This window comes from Bombus vosnesenskii, unplaced genomic scaffold (genome assembly GCF_011952255.1).
Source record: "Bombus vosnesenskii isolate JDL3184/JDL3185 unplaced genomic scaffold, Bvos_JDL3184-5_v1.1 scf7180000013298, whole genome shotgun sequence".
NCBI lineage: Eukaryota > Metazoa > Arthropoda > Insecta > Hymenoptera > Apidae > Bombus > Bombus vosnesenskii.
In genome coordinates this window covers 213490-229212 of record NW_022882948.1, presented here as the reverse complement: position 1 = coordinate 229212, position 15723 = coordinate 213490, and the positions used below count along the sequence as shown (strand labels likewise).

The following is a 15723-nucleotide window of genomic DNA, read 5'->3' as shown; positions in this document are numbered from 1 at the left end:
TTCTTTTTTTTTTAATGTTTTCAGTATTAAGAAAAAAAATTATCAGTAATGAAAAAAAAAATTATCTTCCCTTTGTACGGGTCAACAAATATTATTAAGTATTACAAGCATATATTTAATATATCCGCTTGTTAATTGTAATATATATACCTATTATTATATTATATAGACACATAAAAATGACTGAGAATTCCTAATTCTAAAGATTTCCTTTAACATGTGCTATATAATCATTATTATAGATCATATAAGCAAGATAATATGTATTATGTACTTAATCAATTGTAAAGAATAATTGTATTCAATTTACTTGCATATGTGATAGTATCGTTCCGATATAGTAATAATAAAAAAATAGTTTGTGCAACTATGTAATTAATAAGATACATATTTCAAAACTTTCTCTTGTATTTTTTAATTATCAACAAAACACCTAAAATGTATTGAAAATATTTGTTTTGAATCGCAATAAAAAATACAATAAATTTACATTTTTTTATATAGACATATTAAATTGTAAATATAGGTAGTTCTTGATGAATGAATATTAATAAAAAACTTAACACACCTACAATAAGTATAACCACAACCTGGTCTGTACATTCATAAGATATAAATAAAAATAGTTATATTTTTATATGTTTATTTACTACAAAATATATTTATTAATTTTTTATTTTGTAGATACATATATATGATATATGATGATACAGATAATTATATTTTATTTGCTATGTCCAAGAATTGACAGAAGTAACTTTTTTATTATTTTTCATAATATTAATTTACAAACAATTAATTACATGTATGGAATACAATACATTAATAAATAACTTCCTTACAATATATTATAACATGTAATATAAAATGTATAAAACCTCTGTATTAAATATTTTTCTTATATTGTGAATATCTGTGTCAGTATAATTATTGACTTCCGATTGTGAATAATATGCAAACTTTTCCACGTGTCGTCAAGTAATACGTCGCAATAATGAATCTTTCAAATGCAGAAAAAACAATAAATGAAGAAATCGAAATTTCATTATTAATAAATGTCGTTAACAATGAAGGTAAATGAATGATTTTGGAATATACGTATATGTTTATATATCGTATTAGGTTATATTGTCGGTCAATATATTTTGCTATAATCAAATTTTGTTTTATATTTTATGTTATTTTTTCAGGTCATAACCTGCCTATTTGTGTGCAACATATATTAAATGGAAATTATAAAGATGTCATAAATAATAAGTTATCTTTAAATCTAATTCAAGAGTTGAATAATAGCAATAATGTTTCCAAATTAATACATGACAATATAGAAAAAACAGACTCGCATGATTCTTGGCTATGCACAGGCATAGCTTCTTTACTATATTTTATTCAACAGAATTGGACGGGCCCACAAATTGAAAAAGATATTGAATGGCAAAAAATTAAAGAAGAAAATATACTTAGAAATTTATCGTTACACGATGAATGTAATGCAAATGTTAAAATGTCGGATCTTCTTTACTTTTCTAAGATGATATTCTCAAATGAAATTCTACAAAATGCTTATAAAAGTTGTATATGGTGGTTATTTAGAGCAAATCTTTTACATCAACTTATACTAAATGAAAGTTCCGGTACAATATTTGATGAGACTGAACAGTTGATTCAGAAAATCAATGATTTGCAAATGCTGAAAGAAAATTTGTGTTGCGAAACATTATTTTATATTGAAGCTGCACAATTTTATTTTTATTATAGGAGAATTCAAAATTCAGAAAAATATGTTAAACTTGCTCAAGAAGGAGCGAAATTAAGCTTAAATCTTGAAGGTGCATTAGGTAAACGTACAAAATATCAAGAAGACAAGGCACAACTATTTTTAGGAATAACTTTAGAAAAGGAACAGTTTCCTTCTAGATATTGTGAAAATTTACCAAAATCTTTGGATTTGAATGATGATATTAGATTAGAACATATTCAATTTTCAACAAATATAGAAAATACACAATTAGGAGCAGTAGAAGAAGCTATTATATTAGCAAAATAGTAAGAATATATTTTACATTTTTGTTATACTATATTTATAAAGCAAAACTCATATTTTATTTTAAATTTTATTTCTAATAGCATTCAATTACAGTTATCACAACCAAAGGATAAATTAACAGATGAAGAAGTAACACCTTATTTAACTGTAAGTATTTTTGACTTTTATATTTTTTATTTTCTTACCAAAGATTATTTTTTAATAGGTTGTGGTAAATAATACAAGAAATTGGTCCTTAAAAATAGCATCTCTATATCATCGGTGTTCTTTAGAATCTGAGGATAAACGAACTGTTGAACGATCAATGATACAAATGGAATATTTAATACATGAACTAAACAAGTCAAAAATCTGTGTTACAAACAGAATGGACCTATTCTTTGCCAGTGGTCTTAAGCCAGTTTGGGCTTTAGAACAAATGTGGGCACAATTGATGCTAAGTGTTGGGTTAGTAAAGGGTGCTTTGGATATTTTTTTGAAGAGCAAACTATGGGAAGAAGCTATTGCTTGTTACAACATATTAGAGCTAAGACATAAAGTATATATTTTAGTTTATGTAATTTCTTCTTAGCATACATGAAACACGTAAATTTATATTTTATTTTTAATTTTAGGCAGCAGAAATTATTCAGCAAGAAATATCTAAAAAACCATCAGTTCAATTATGGTGCTTATTAGGTGATGCAACTCAAGAACCTAGTTGTTATGAAACAGCATGGGAACTATCTAATAAAAAAAGTAGTCGAGCTCAAAGACATTGGGGATTTTTTTATTTTGCCAAACAAAATGTGCGTACATAAATATAAGTTTGAAAAGTTTTCCCCTTTTCTTAGTAATTTAATTAAATACATATATTATTTTTTATTTTTAAGTATGAGGAAGCTATACCACATTTAAAATTATCAGTTGAATTAAATAACATTCAAGAAAATGTTTGGATTAGACTTGGATTTGCTGCTTTACAAGTGGAAGATTGGAAATTGGCAGCAACAGCATATAAACGTTATTGTGCACTAGAGCAAACAGTTTGTATTAATATTTTCAATTATTAATTTGTTACGTAATAATATACATTAAAGAATTTGGCGATTTAATTATAGACATTCGAGGCTTGGAATAATTTAGCAAAAGCTTATATAAACCTAGGTGATAAAGTAAAAGCTTGGAAATCTCTTCAAGATGCTTTAAAGTGTAACTATGATCAGTGGCAAGTTTGGGATAATTTAATGGTTGTTAGCATTGACTTAGGACATTTTTCAGAAGTACGAATACATAATATTAATAAAATAAAATTTAACTCTTCCCGAAAATCATATATCTTTTAACGATTTATGTCTTTTACACATTTTTCTAGGTAATTCGATGTTATCATCGTATTTTAGACTTGAAAAATCACCATTTAGATGTTCAAATTCTTGATATACTTACTGATGCTGTATTAAACAATGTAAATGATTCAGATGGAAAGTCTGCACAAAAATTACTTCCAAAAGTTTTAGAATTATTTGGAAGAATTACTTCATTTATACCTAATAATTCTGATGTTTGGAGAATGTATGGACAACTTACTTTTCTTAAAAAAACTGATATTGATAATGACAAAGCACTACACTATTTACACCAAGCACATCGTATTGCCGTATCAGATCCCAAATGGCTTTTACAAGAAGAATCAGTTCAGAAAGTATTACAATTGTGTTGTATGTTAGCAGAAATGTATTTGCAATATGTTTCCAATTGTGAACCTAAGAAAAAAAGAACACTGTTAGCAAGTGCAAAATTATCTCTTCAGGGAATTGTGAAAAAAGTTAAAGATAAAGAGTGGAATATTGAAAAGATTTGTATATCTGTAGAAAAAGTTGAAAAATATTTAAATACTGTAATAATTGAATTGGAAAAAATAAAATTGACAAATTGAAGAATATATTTTATTTTTATTATATGCAAAATGGCCATATTATGTACTAATTTTTACTCGAAAAGTACAAAATTATATTGTAATATTATTATATGTTAGCATTAATTAATTTTTACATATAGTCTTATGGAAGTTAAGTATTACGTTTGCTCTTATCACTTCTTTTTCACAGTTTGAATAAATTATAAATTTACATACATTTAGGTTCATGGATATTAAATCATAATTTTACATTGCAAATGTAAACTTTAAGATAGCCAAGTTTATGAGCGTGTGATAGTATCCATGGTTATAATTTATCTATAGTCGATTCATAAAAATTCTACGTTAGGTTATTATCAAACGATGGCATGGCAACTATTTAGTCTTACTTCAATTACGATCACGAGAACGTAACTCTGAGCAATATAAATAAATTATATAAATCAGTAAGATTTTATAAAACCTTATAATATATTAAATATATTTTACATATCAAGAAAGTTAAGTAATTATGGAAGTATTAAAAATTTTTATATAAAAATATATAAAGTTTATGAATTACAGAAACGTTAAAGACTATAAGAATATTAATTTTTTAAAATAAAATTTACTTAATTGTAATTCATTACTTTTTTTAGATGGCATTTGCTGGAAAAGTTGTATTAATAACTGGAGCTAGTTCTGGCATTGGAGCAGCAACTGCTGTACAGTTTTCACAACTTGGTGCATTATTATCATTAACAGGTCGTAATATACAGAAATTAAATGAAGTCGCTGAACAATGTAAGCCTGACAAACCATTAATTGTAACCGGAGAACTAACTAATGAAAGTGATGTTGAAAATATTGTCAAATCCACTATTAAACATTATGGTAAACTGGATATCCTAGTTAATAACGCTGGTATATTAGAAAATGGAAGCATAGAGAACACTTCATTAGAACAATATGACAGGTATAAGTCTATCTTTTGTATATCTAGCTTAAATCAATAAAATTTAATCTTAATTTTATACAATATATTAAACATGTAAATATTTTAGAGTTTTCAACATAAATGTACGTTCAATATATCATTTAACAATGTTGGCTGTTCCATATCTAGTAGAATCTAAAGGTAATATTGTGAATGTATCAAGTGTAGTTGGAATAAGATCCTTCTCAGGAGTTTTAGCATACAGTATGAGTAAATCAGCAATTGATCAATTCACACGATGTATAGCTCTTGATCTTGCACCAAAACAAGTATGTTTGATTTGAAAACTTATTAATTACAATAGTAGCTTTTATATTTAATCCTTAATTTATAGGTGAGGGTTAATGCCGTAAATCCTGGTGTAATAATAACAAATCTTCATAGAAGTAGTGGAATGTCAGAAGACCAACTAAAAGCATTCTTTGCTAAGAGTAAAGAAACTCATGCACTTGGCAGAACAGGAGATCCTAGCGAGGTTGCAAAAGCAATTACATATTTGGCAAGTGACGATGCCAGCTTCACTACAGGTGTAACTTTATCTGTTGATGGAGGAAGACATCTCATGTGTCCTCGCTAAATTATATTTTATATATGGTGGAAATAATAATTTTATACCTTTTTAATTAAAAATATGATAAAAGTTACATTCAACATTAATATATTGTATTCTTTTTAGAAATATTTCTCATGTTAAAAAAAGTAACGTTTCTCAATAAATAAATAGTTTAAATTTGATTTCTTATTATATAATGCTCACAATGTATTAACCTATACTAATTTACCACATTATTTGCTGACTTGTAAATATAGAACTATTAACTACTCATTTAAATTGTATTGTAATACCACAATAAAAAAACATAGCAAAATACTTTACTTTAATTATATTAAGACAAAAAATGATTTCAATATTGCTCAAATTGAAATAAGAAGATAATTGAATTTCAACACAAAAAGAAGATTTTATTTTATAAATCTGCTTATATTTCTTTCAATGTTGAAATTTTTGTTACTAACAAGCTAAAAATAAACAACTTTCAATAATTTATTGTTGTCAGAGGAAATTGTAAGAACTAATTTATGTTATGATAATACAGGAGTAAAAAAAAGTTATGCATAGATAACCCGTAACATGCGATAATTATCAGTTTAAACAGAATTAAAAATCTAAGGACAAATTTTCCGTAAGTATATTCACAATGTTATATTTAATTCTTATTTTATATAAATATGAAATTATTCGTATAACATATTAAATAATTTGTTTTAAAAGTAGTCCATTCATTTCATCAACATGAATCTATACAACTAAATAGCGTGTAAATATGCCACGTCATATAACGAACGCTTTATCTTCTTTCAAGATAATATATTATGAAGCATTAAAGTAACATTCATTCACGCTACTAGTTACGTTACTAGTCTGACAGTCTGACGCGAAATCAAGATTCGTTATGTCTACCAAAAGCATACCATACTTTTTATCAGGGTCGGTAGTTAGGGGGTTTGGCAGAGGTTCCAAAGCCTTGGGGATACCTACAGGTAACACTCAACAATTTCATTTTTGTTTGATAGATTCGAAAATTTTGAAATTAATCAGAAACAATTTAAAATTACGTTAATGTTGCAGAGAATAGTTTAGAATTGTATGCAATTGAAAGATATAATCGCTTTATTGTATACATACTTATTGGCGGGAATATATGAAATATGTTAAAAAGTTATTTAATATTATATATCGTATTAATCACTATTTTATTTTGTGTGTTTATTCGATATGTTAATCGCTTTTTATTAAGAAATATTTTGATTTAAAAACTTGCGAAAGTTAAACTAATTATATTGTATAAATAAAAGAAAAAATAATTTTTTTCAGTAATATTTTGTTAATATTGTATGTAGTTATAAAATTATTTTTCTATAGCAAATCTTGAAGACGAGGTAGTAAATAATTTGCCTGGTGATCTTAGTACTGGAATTTATTATGGATGGGCTTCTATAGACAGACAAACTTATAAAATGGTTGCTAGTATTGGTTGGAATCCGTTTTATAAAAACGAAAAAAAGACGGTGGTACGAATGTAAATTATAATTAATTGAATACTTGATAACATGAAAATTTGAAACCATTTTTTAATAATGTATCATTGTTGTAGGAGATACATTTAATGCATAAATTTGAGAACGATTTTTATGGGAAACAAATTAAAGCTGTTTTTACGGGATATGTACGACCAGAAAAAGATTTTACTTCTGAAGGTAAATAGTAACTGTATCAAAATTTATCCCATCTTTATTATATTAATCATTATCATTTCAGAGGAATTAATTCGAGCGATAAAAGATGATATTACAATTGCCAAAGAACAATTACAGAAACCAGATATGGCGGTTTATAAAGATAATTCATTCTTTAAGGAATAATCTGATTGTATAAGAGTACTATAATCATAATTTGTATTACAAATGATATGATCATGTTATGGCAATATTTCCTCACTATATGCGGAAATAATATTAACTCATACTCTAATTAGGGATAATGTCTATAATATAAATACCTTTAATTACTAATTTCATATTATATATATGTATAACTTGCATTATATAATTTCTATTATTTTCAATATACATACAATTATATATATAATATATAACTATATATATATATAACTAAATTAAAAATATAATTCATAAGTAATTAATATTAACTATGTTGAAGTAGTATCTGATGGTGATGAAGTTGGTGGTGGAGGTGGAGGTGGTGGTATAGATATCCATGGCAATTTCATTCGAATAGGAACTTGTGACACTTGTGGTAGCCAAGGAAACCTTACATTTGTAGATGAATTTGGATGATTTTGTGGTGTTATGTATCCTGGAGGAACTCTTGGACATGTATTGAAAGGAATTCTAGGATTTAGATATGTTGAGCTACTATTTTCACTATAGTAATTGTGTGAGCCATAAAAGTTTTGGTTAAGACCACTAACATTATGGTTCATATATTGCACAGGTTGCAGTGAACACATTCCGTATCCATAAGGTTCACTATTAGTTTGATAGGACTGTGACCATAAATTCTGAGAATAATTTTCTGTTTGTGTAGAAGGAAATCGTCTATCTCCTCGTGCATAAAATCCTTTCCTTTGATTCTGCATACTTCTATTCCACGGATGATTGGTTTGCCATCCAGTAGTAGGTTCTAAAATTATAAATGTTAATAGAAAATACAAATGTTAACAAATAAAAAGATATAAATATTACATAAGAAACTCACTAGAAGTACGCTTTCGTTTAGACGGATTTTCAGCTTCATTAACATTATTTACTTGTTTTGCTTTTAGTTGTTCATAATAAGCCCGTTCTTCCTCATCATCTGAAAATTCTGGAGGATCATCCGCATTTGCATCAATACCCCTGATTCTGTAATAATCATAAATTGCTTACTATATGTTTAATTTCTTATAAATTAATGTAATAAATATAAATAAGAATAGTATGTATAATTATATACATATTTAAATATATAAACTCACTTTAATAATTCATGTAGAAATACTAAAGAAGTATATTCCGTATTTGGACAGTAATAAACAGTCATTCCTGCTGTAATGTTATATTCTTTTATGTGCTCAGAACTATTGAATCGCACACAATAATGAGGTTCATTCACTTGTCCAAAAACATCGAATATTTTTCCTAACGTCCTTTGTCCTTTCTCAATAAATAAAACTGTATCTAAGTTCAATGTCGGTTTGCCAGGTTTTGGTTTTACAACTACTAGTTGTTCAACCATCCATGCAACCTGTAATTTAATATTATCTTATGAAGATATTATCCTATTTTCAAGATTATCCATATATGTATTAATTTAATATTTATAAATACCTCTCCTAATGGATCACATAATACTTCAGGTACACTAATTTTTAAGTCTTCAATAGGAGGTAAATCATCTAATTCAGTTCTCATTTCATTATTCTTTTTTCTTCTTACATTATTTTCTTTGCCTTTCCTAAATATACAAGAAATTGCTTTAAAATTTCGTATAAAATTAATTTAATGTATAAAAATTTACAAAAATGAATAGCATACTTGCTTGAACTATCATCACTATCTGAATCATCTGATTCAACTATTACTGAAGAATCACTGCTACTAGTAGAATCGTCGCTATCGCTTTCTTCACTTGACGATACTTCTTTATTTTGCCTATAAGTTTGCATCTGTACTTCTTTCAAAGATTGATTTTGATTGCTATCACTTTTTGTTTCATCAGTATTAAATTCTGTTTCTGAATCTGAATTGCCATATTCTATAGCAATACTAGTAAGAGAAGATACTTTATCACTGTCTGTTAAAAAGGAAACATAAATTGCAATTGTTAATTTAATATCAAAATTATTTGTAATGTATAGTATAATATATATATAACAAAAGTGTTTATAATTTTGATTATGATAATAAGTATATCCCTATATCCTTACTTTGAGCCAAAGATACTGTATTTATTTCACGTATGATACAAATATCATCATCACTTTTTTGTTCCAAGTTTTCAAATGTTACATCTTCATTTGTATTCTGATTTTTGTCAGTATCGTTAATAAGTATTTCATTTTGTTTAGTATTTGACAGTATGACTGATTTGTTTTGTTCGGCTTGTTCATTCATGTCATCTTTCTTATTAGAATTTTGTTTAATTTCAGCATTATCAGTTATAATTACCTCGCAGTCATTTGTAAATTGACTTGTCTCATTAACATTGATTTGTGTAGTTTTTTTGTACAGTGAATAATCTTCAATAATTACTTTGTTTGGAACGCAACTACTTTCTTCAACATTTGATATAAGGTCCATAAATCCATTATTTGAATTTCTGTTTTCTATTATTTCTTCTATTATAACCTCTTCCGTATTCATCATAATTTAACTTTAAATTGCAGGTTATCATCAATAGCAATAAGCAGACTTCACTTTAAAATGTATTATAACCGTTAACAAATACACAAGAAAATATATTTCTCATATAAAGTTTCATAAACTTCACATAAATATATTTATTTCTATCAATCACGTATATGTCACGTAAATTTAAGGGTTCGTTAATAAAATAAAATAGCTGCGTCGTAACGCAACTATTGCCTTTATTTTCTAGCACAGCACAGGTTTACACTGATCGGAGAGATCAGATTTACTGTTCGATGGTTTTGTCTATTTCTCCCCAGGTGTTCTCATCTCATTACGGAGAAAAGCTCGGTGTGAGTGTGCCCTTTTTAATTAACAACGCGGATTGGCTGTTCGCACCTTCCGTTAGGAAAAGTGAGGGTAACGATCCACGATGCCAATTGGTTATAGATCATGTTAATAAATGAAGATAAGAGGAGAAAGCCTCCTACCAACGCGGCTAGTAGGTAATATTGTTTATGGGAAAAATCAGCTTTTTCGTTAGTCAAGTATTGGGTTTTTCCCATTATGTAAAACTACCTGCTTTCCCCGTAATTAGTAAGGATGTATAACAACCTAAGGGCTGTTTCAAGGACCATCCATAAACAGATAACAGAAATAATAAACTTAAAAGTTTAGGTTTATGGTGGGTCCCTAGGGTAATTGAGAGTGCGCGGTGGCCTCTGATAAAATTGACGTTACATATACGTTCGTACCACGTAAATATATTTATTTCTATCAACCACGTATTGAGATGCTATTGCACTGTAGTGTAGGTACTGATGTACAGGACATGTATATATAAGTAAACACGACTATGGTATGACGATTATATATTTTTAAAAATAATTATTTTTATTATAATAAAATATTTAATAATTTTTTATATTTTTAAATTTGTCTAAAATTATACACATAAAGAAGGACAAAATCTTATATGATTCTTAAATATTAAAAGAAAATATAAAATTTTACAAAAATTTTGTAATTGTTAAAAATATTTCGAATATTATTGTATATAATAATTACACACAATTATTTTTATAGCATAATATATGAATTACAATGTATATTTTTTTATTAATTTATAATTTATGTTTAAAAAATTTACGACATAATATTTTATTCTCTCGTGACTACACTTACAATTGTTTGGATAATTTTTTTTCCATTTTGATGATTTAATAGATTCAGAAGGGGTTCCCTCATCTTTTGTTCTAATAATTTGACTAATTCCATTCTCATTCCTTGCAAAAGTTGAGCCACCTAAGTAACATTAAAAGTATATTTAACATACAATTATCATCTTTTTTGTTTTAATTTCAACAAACGCGAATAAATATTCTTACCCTATGAGATTCAACATCAAATAACATCCAGCCATCTTCTAATGATACAATAAATATTCCATCATGCACTTCTATTTTTAATTCGTAATCAGAGAATAATATTAGTGGTAAAATTGGTACCATTGATACTTCTTTAATAAATATTTTACTTGTTTTCACTTTTTCTTGAAATACTAGATATGGACTAGGAAAATGACCAACGTGAAAGTTGACCGAGGATGGATGGATACTAACGAAACTATCATTTTTAGTTTGGAATCTAAGTTGTTCGGGTCTTGTTTCTGTTGGAACTGCCCCAGCAGGCTGAATTTGAAAAGATTTTTCTGGCGAAAGAACCTTTACTACATTAGGATATAAGGCTGCACAAAGTAGACCTTGCAGAAGTTTATAATTATCATTATTGATGTTCAGTTCAAATCCAGTAATTTCTATAATCTTGTCAACATTTGGTTGTCGTTTAGGTAAATTAATGGGGACAAAACCTATTGAAACTAACAATTCTAATAACTGATACTTTATATCTGCCAAGGAATATAGTGTACGCACAGACAGATAGTTTTCTTTTGCAAAAGCATGGCCTGCACTAGTATTGCGTGTATATATTTCTAACCATTTCTGTCAAAAGAAAAAGTATCTTTGTATTATAATTATATATTATATACATTTTTATATATTTTTATACATTTACCTTATATGCTTTGAGAATAGTTAGTTGATCAGAATTGGCAGTAAAAAATTGTTTTTTTGCATCAATCTCGTGTCTTTTTTCAAAAGGTATATGAAATGGATTTTTATGAGATAAACATGCTGCTATAGTAAGTGCGGAATCAAGACAGCAGAAGATTGCTCCAAACAATATTAATTTTCCGATTCGTACATTTACAGGCAATGCTGCAAGATGGTGACCTAGTGGGGTTAATGTACATTCGGAATTAAATGCTCCTACATCTTGTAAACGTTTAATTGCACTACTGATATTTTCTTCTGTTGGTGGTTCCAACATTTTACCTAAATAGAATATTATAATGGATATTAGAAAGTTAATTAATGATATAAAACTAAAAATATATTTTTATTACCTAAAACTTCATGTAAGTCAACTTTTGTTCCGTTATGTAGAAGTTGAATACGTAATAACAGTGGTTCTAACGGAATTCGTAATATCTCAGGTACTGGCTGTGCTGAAAAGTGGTAGTTGAACCTGAAACAATTGTTTAAATTGAATAAATATTGGTAAACTTTACTATAAGATTTAATGTTTTAATGAACAATAATTATACATACTTGTACGAGGTATATAAATGAATAGATACTCCAGGCATTACACGCCCAGCGCGTCCTTTTCTTTGTAATGCATTTGCTCGTGATACCCAACACATTTCTAAACTTTCCATGTTTTGGTTCGAATTAAATCTGGTCTCTTTCATCTTTCCACTGTCAATTACAAAGACACAATCATCTATAGTAATAGACGTTTCAGCTAAATTTGTGCTTAATACAATTTTTCTAGCGATAGATTTTTTAAAAACTAAGCTTTGCTCTTCATTAGATAAAGATGAATGTAATAATATAATAATAAATTTTCCAGTCTTTGGTGAGAAATACTCATTCTTATTCAATCGATCTTTCAGTGCAATAATTTCAGCAAATCCGGGTAAGAATACCTACAAATTTAATATTAATTTAACTACATATTGTATATTTTTCGTATAATAAGAAAACTTAGTAAAAATACTTACTAAAATGGAACCTGTTTTAGGATAATTGTGTTCTCCACAAGTAATCCACTGCAATGTCGTCTCTATAAGTTCATAATTAATTGCATTATGATCCATATAATATAAATTTTTTTGTGCCTGGCTATTATAATCCTTATATCTTTTGATAATCCTCTCTAAGTCTAGATCTTCATCGGGTCTAGATTCCTCAGGTACATAGTGAGAGCGAGCTGCAAGCTGTGATGCAATACCATAGCTAATTTCTAGTTGCTCCAAACCACCTTTATATCTACGTGTAGCTCTTGAATGTTCTGTTAGAACATAATTCGTTTTTTCATATACATCTTCCACAAAGATTTGTTCTACAGGAAACGTTCTTCCTGGTATACATAAAATGGGAGCTCCTTTAAAGTATGTGGAAAAAATCTCACTTCTAAGAGTGGCACTCATAAGTATTATTTTCAGATTTGATCTTCTGGACAGTAATTCTTTTAATAGCATCAAGAGGAAATCACTAAAAAGGATAAAACAGTTAAATAAAATTAAAAAAATAAGTATAATAGATAACTTACCTTTCTGCACTTCTTTCATGAACTTCGTCTACAATAACATGTGTAACATCTGATAATTCTGGATTCACAGCAAATCTTTGCAACAAAATTCCGGTTGTACAAAATGTTAATCTAGTTCTATTAGAAATTTTACTTTCTAATCGTATTTGATATCCTACTGTGTCACCTATGCGTTCATTTCTTTCTGTTGCAACCCTTTCTGCTACTCCTATTGTACTTATCCTTCGTGGCTGTGTACATATTATGTTAATATGTTCTTTGGATGCAGATCTATTAATAATCCAATCATCTAATAAAAATTGTGGCACCTGTGTACTTTTACCACATCCTGTTTCACCAGAAATAATGATTACTTGATTTTTGTGTATTACATCTAAAATTTCATACATCTTTGACCATGCAGGCAACCTTTCCCTAATTTCTATCATCTTGTTATATCTGGGATTTGTTAGTTTCTCTCTAAAATTTTTTTCAATTAGATCATCTTCTTTCAATATTCTTTCCCAACTAATATTATTTCTGTTTTTCCTATGTATAGACCCTAATTCGTAATGAGTAGCTACATTTGTTTCATCTTCATTTTCTATGTGCCTTCGAAATAGTAATTCACTTTGATCTAGAAATTGTTCTTTATTTTCTACTAAATATCTTTTTATATCATATTCATTTTCCAAAAGAGATATTATTGAAAAAATAGAAGGTGTTCCATATGCAGATATTGATAATGCCTCTTCGTACAACCTTCTTACTATTCTTAAACAATTTATACTTGGAAATGTACCGTCATTTTTATACAAATAAAAATAAGGCGGTTCATAAGGATATTTACAACCTAATGAAATATTTAAAAAGATTAAATATAAAGTCTGCACATAATTTATATATTAATTACGTAACATATTTTATATTTTTTATGTAAATAATTATAATACCTTCAGGAAATCTTATTTCTAGGGTAAAACTCGGATTCTCTCTTTCAGGCATTCTTAATACTTGTGGTTGTTGATGTGAAAATTTACATCTATTTCCAAATCTACATCTTTTATGAATAAATAATCTGCAAATTTCTCTTTCCCTTCCCTTTTCTGGCTTCTGCCTAATCCTTGGAATTTCCTGTCCTATTTCATCATTTCTTATTAAATAATCCAATTTAACTTGTACAGTCCAAATTTGATTTTTTATTTTTTCAGTAAACATATTTCCATAAATAGATTCGAGTGCTTCTTTTTCCTCATTCCTTCTTTCCAATAAATCTATTGTATCAATGTCATCATGTATCTTCCTTCTTGCTATATTTTCCAATCCATAATATTTATAAAACAATATTTCTAAAGCTTTTCCTACATCACCCTCTGTATGTAATAGTGCTTCATTGCAATGTGATTGATGAAAACTTAAAACAATATAAATGGTTATTTATAATTGTCCATTATTTAAAATTTAACAAACTTACCCATAACTTTCAAGTTTAGATGTTGCAAATTGCCTAGTAATTTGTTCTTCGGTTTTTGGTGTACTATCCTTAGAAGAATAATCAACTATTCCTTTAATGACCAAATTGCCCCTTTCCACCCAATATTGCTTGTCTAGATTGGACTTTTTATTTTCAAATTCTGATGCATCAGAAAGCTTAAAACTCTGTTAAAAAAATATGTTACTTCCCAATAATACATTTTAAGAGATATGTATACAATAATAAATTTATAATGTCTATGAATACATACAGGACCATAAATATGCTTTAAAGTATCGTACAGCTGGCGTTCAGATTCTTCAGATATTCTTAAGGTTTGCAGTTCTGCTTTCCGTATAGAGCTACTTTTATCTTCCATTGACACATTTCTATCAGATAAACATAAGTAATTTTATAAATTATTTACAAAAGTAATTTTAAGACATGCAAGAATAGTATCTCGGACGATAATCTAATTATATTTAATATTAGTTCTTGTGTTAAAAAGATATGCTTTTAATAATACATTCTAATTATCTTTATTTTATTACATTATTTTTGTAACATATAAAAGGTTATGTTTTACTTACGTGGTATCTCTATCCACATCTTGTCCGTCTAAGAAGAAATCATAATCAACGTGAAGAGGGTTCATTTTGATAATATATATAAATAATTTTATAAATTAACTTGAAAGATATTTATAAATCTGTATTTTGATGATTGGGAAAATGGAGGTTAAGAGGTAGTAAATGTAC

General features: G+C 27.4%; 4 protein-coding genes and 2 long non-coding RNA genes across 7 annotated transcripts; 3 read left to right on the top strand and 3 right to left on the bottom strand.

Annotated features, from left to right (window-relative positions):
* Window positions 1-870: 870 nt before the first annotated feature.
* On the top strand, window positions 871-5665 carry LOC117233658 (3-oxoacyl-[acyl-carrier-protein] reductase FabG-like). Of its 2 annotated transcripts, XM_033494159.1 has the most exons (11): window positions 871-1073; window positions 1191-2046; window positions 2128-2194; window positions 2253-2585; window positions 2662-2835; window positions 2920-3072; window positions 3148-3309; window positions 3402-3731; window positions 4586-4902; window positions 4991-5192; window positions 5258-5665. In XM_033494159.1, the coding sequence occupies exons 1-11, from the start codon at window positions 995-997 to the stop codon at window positions 5498-5500; spliced, it is 2916 nt and encodes a 971-aa protein (XP_033350050.1). In that variant the 5' UTR covers window positions 871-994; the 3' UTR covers window positions 5501-5665. The 2 variants fall into 2 exon arrangements, with proteins under 2 accessions (XP_033350050.1, XP_033350049.1); XM_033494158.1 differs by lacking the exons at window positions 871-1073; window positions 1191-2046; window positions 2128-2194; ... (3 more) ...; window positions 3148-3309; window positions 3402-3731 and adding an exon at window positions 4429-4447.
* On the bottom strand, window positions 2796-3612 carry LOC117233662. Its single transcript, XR_004493363.1, has 2 exons — window positions 3476-3612; window positions 2796-3060 (listed from the first exon to the last, which is right to left on the bottom strand). It is a non-coding gene; the product is annotated as an uncharacterized LOC117233662 (long non-coding RNA).
* A 528-nt stretch (window positions 5666-6193) lies between the features above and the next one.
* Window positions 6194-7393, top strand: LOC117233659 (riboflavin kinase). Its single transcript, XM_033494160.1, has 4 exons — window positions 6194-6465; window positions 6848-6996; window positions 7080-7182; window positions 7244-7393. Exons 1-4 carry the CDS (start codon window positions 6378-6380, stop codon window positions 7345-7347), a joined length of 444 nt encoding a protein of 147 aa, XP_033350051.1. The 5' UTR covers window positions 6194-6377; the 3' UTR covers window positions 7348-7393.
* LOC117233657 (H/ACA ribonucleoprotein complex non-core subunit NAF1) lies at window positions 7202-9948 on the bottom strand. The gene is made up of 6 exons (XM_033494157.1): window positions 9414-9948; window positions 9022-9280; window positions 8815-8941; window positions 8463-8731; window positions 8204-8349; window positions 7202-8128 (listed from the first exon to the last, which is right to left on the bottom strand). The coding sequence occupies exons 1-6, from the start codon at window positions 9850-9852 to the stop codon at window positions 7635-7637; spliced, it is 1734 nt and encodes a 577-aa protein (XP_033350048.1). The 5' UTR covers window positions 9853-9948; the 3' UTR covers window positions 7202-7634.
* Window positions 7980-8538, top strand: LOC117233661. Its single transcript, XR_004493362.1, has 2 exons — window positions 7980-8121; window positions 8271-8538. It is a non-coding gene; the product is annotated as an uncharacterized LOC117233661 (long non-coding RNA).
* Window positions 9949-10962: 1014 nt separating the features above from the next.
* On the bottom strand, window positions 10963-15704 carry LOC117233629 (putative ATP-dependent RNA helicase DHX57). The gene is made up of 11 exons (XM_033494105.1): window positions 15556-15704; window positions 15237-15354; window positions 14966-15150; window positions 14445-14905; window positions 13513-14344; window positions 12962-13454; window positions 12507-12886; window positions 12302-12423; window positions 11911-12230; window positions 11223-11837; window positions 10963-11139 (listed from the first exon to the last, which is right to left on the bottom strand). The coding sequence occupies exons 1-11, from the start codon at window positions 15618-15620 to the stop codon at window positions 10996-10998; spliced, it is 3735 nt and encodes a 1244-aa protein (XP_033349996.1). The 5' UTR covers window positions 15621-15704; the 3' UTR covers window positions 10963-10995.
* Window positions 15705-15723: the final 19 nt, after the last annotated feature.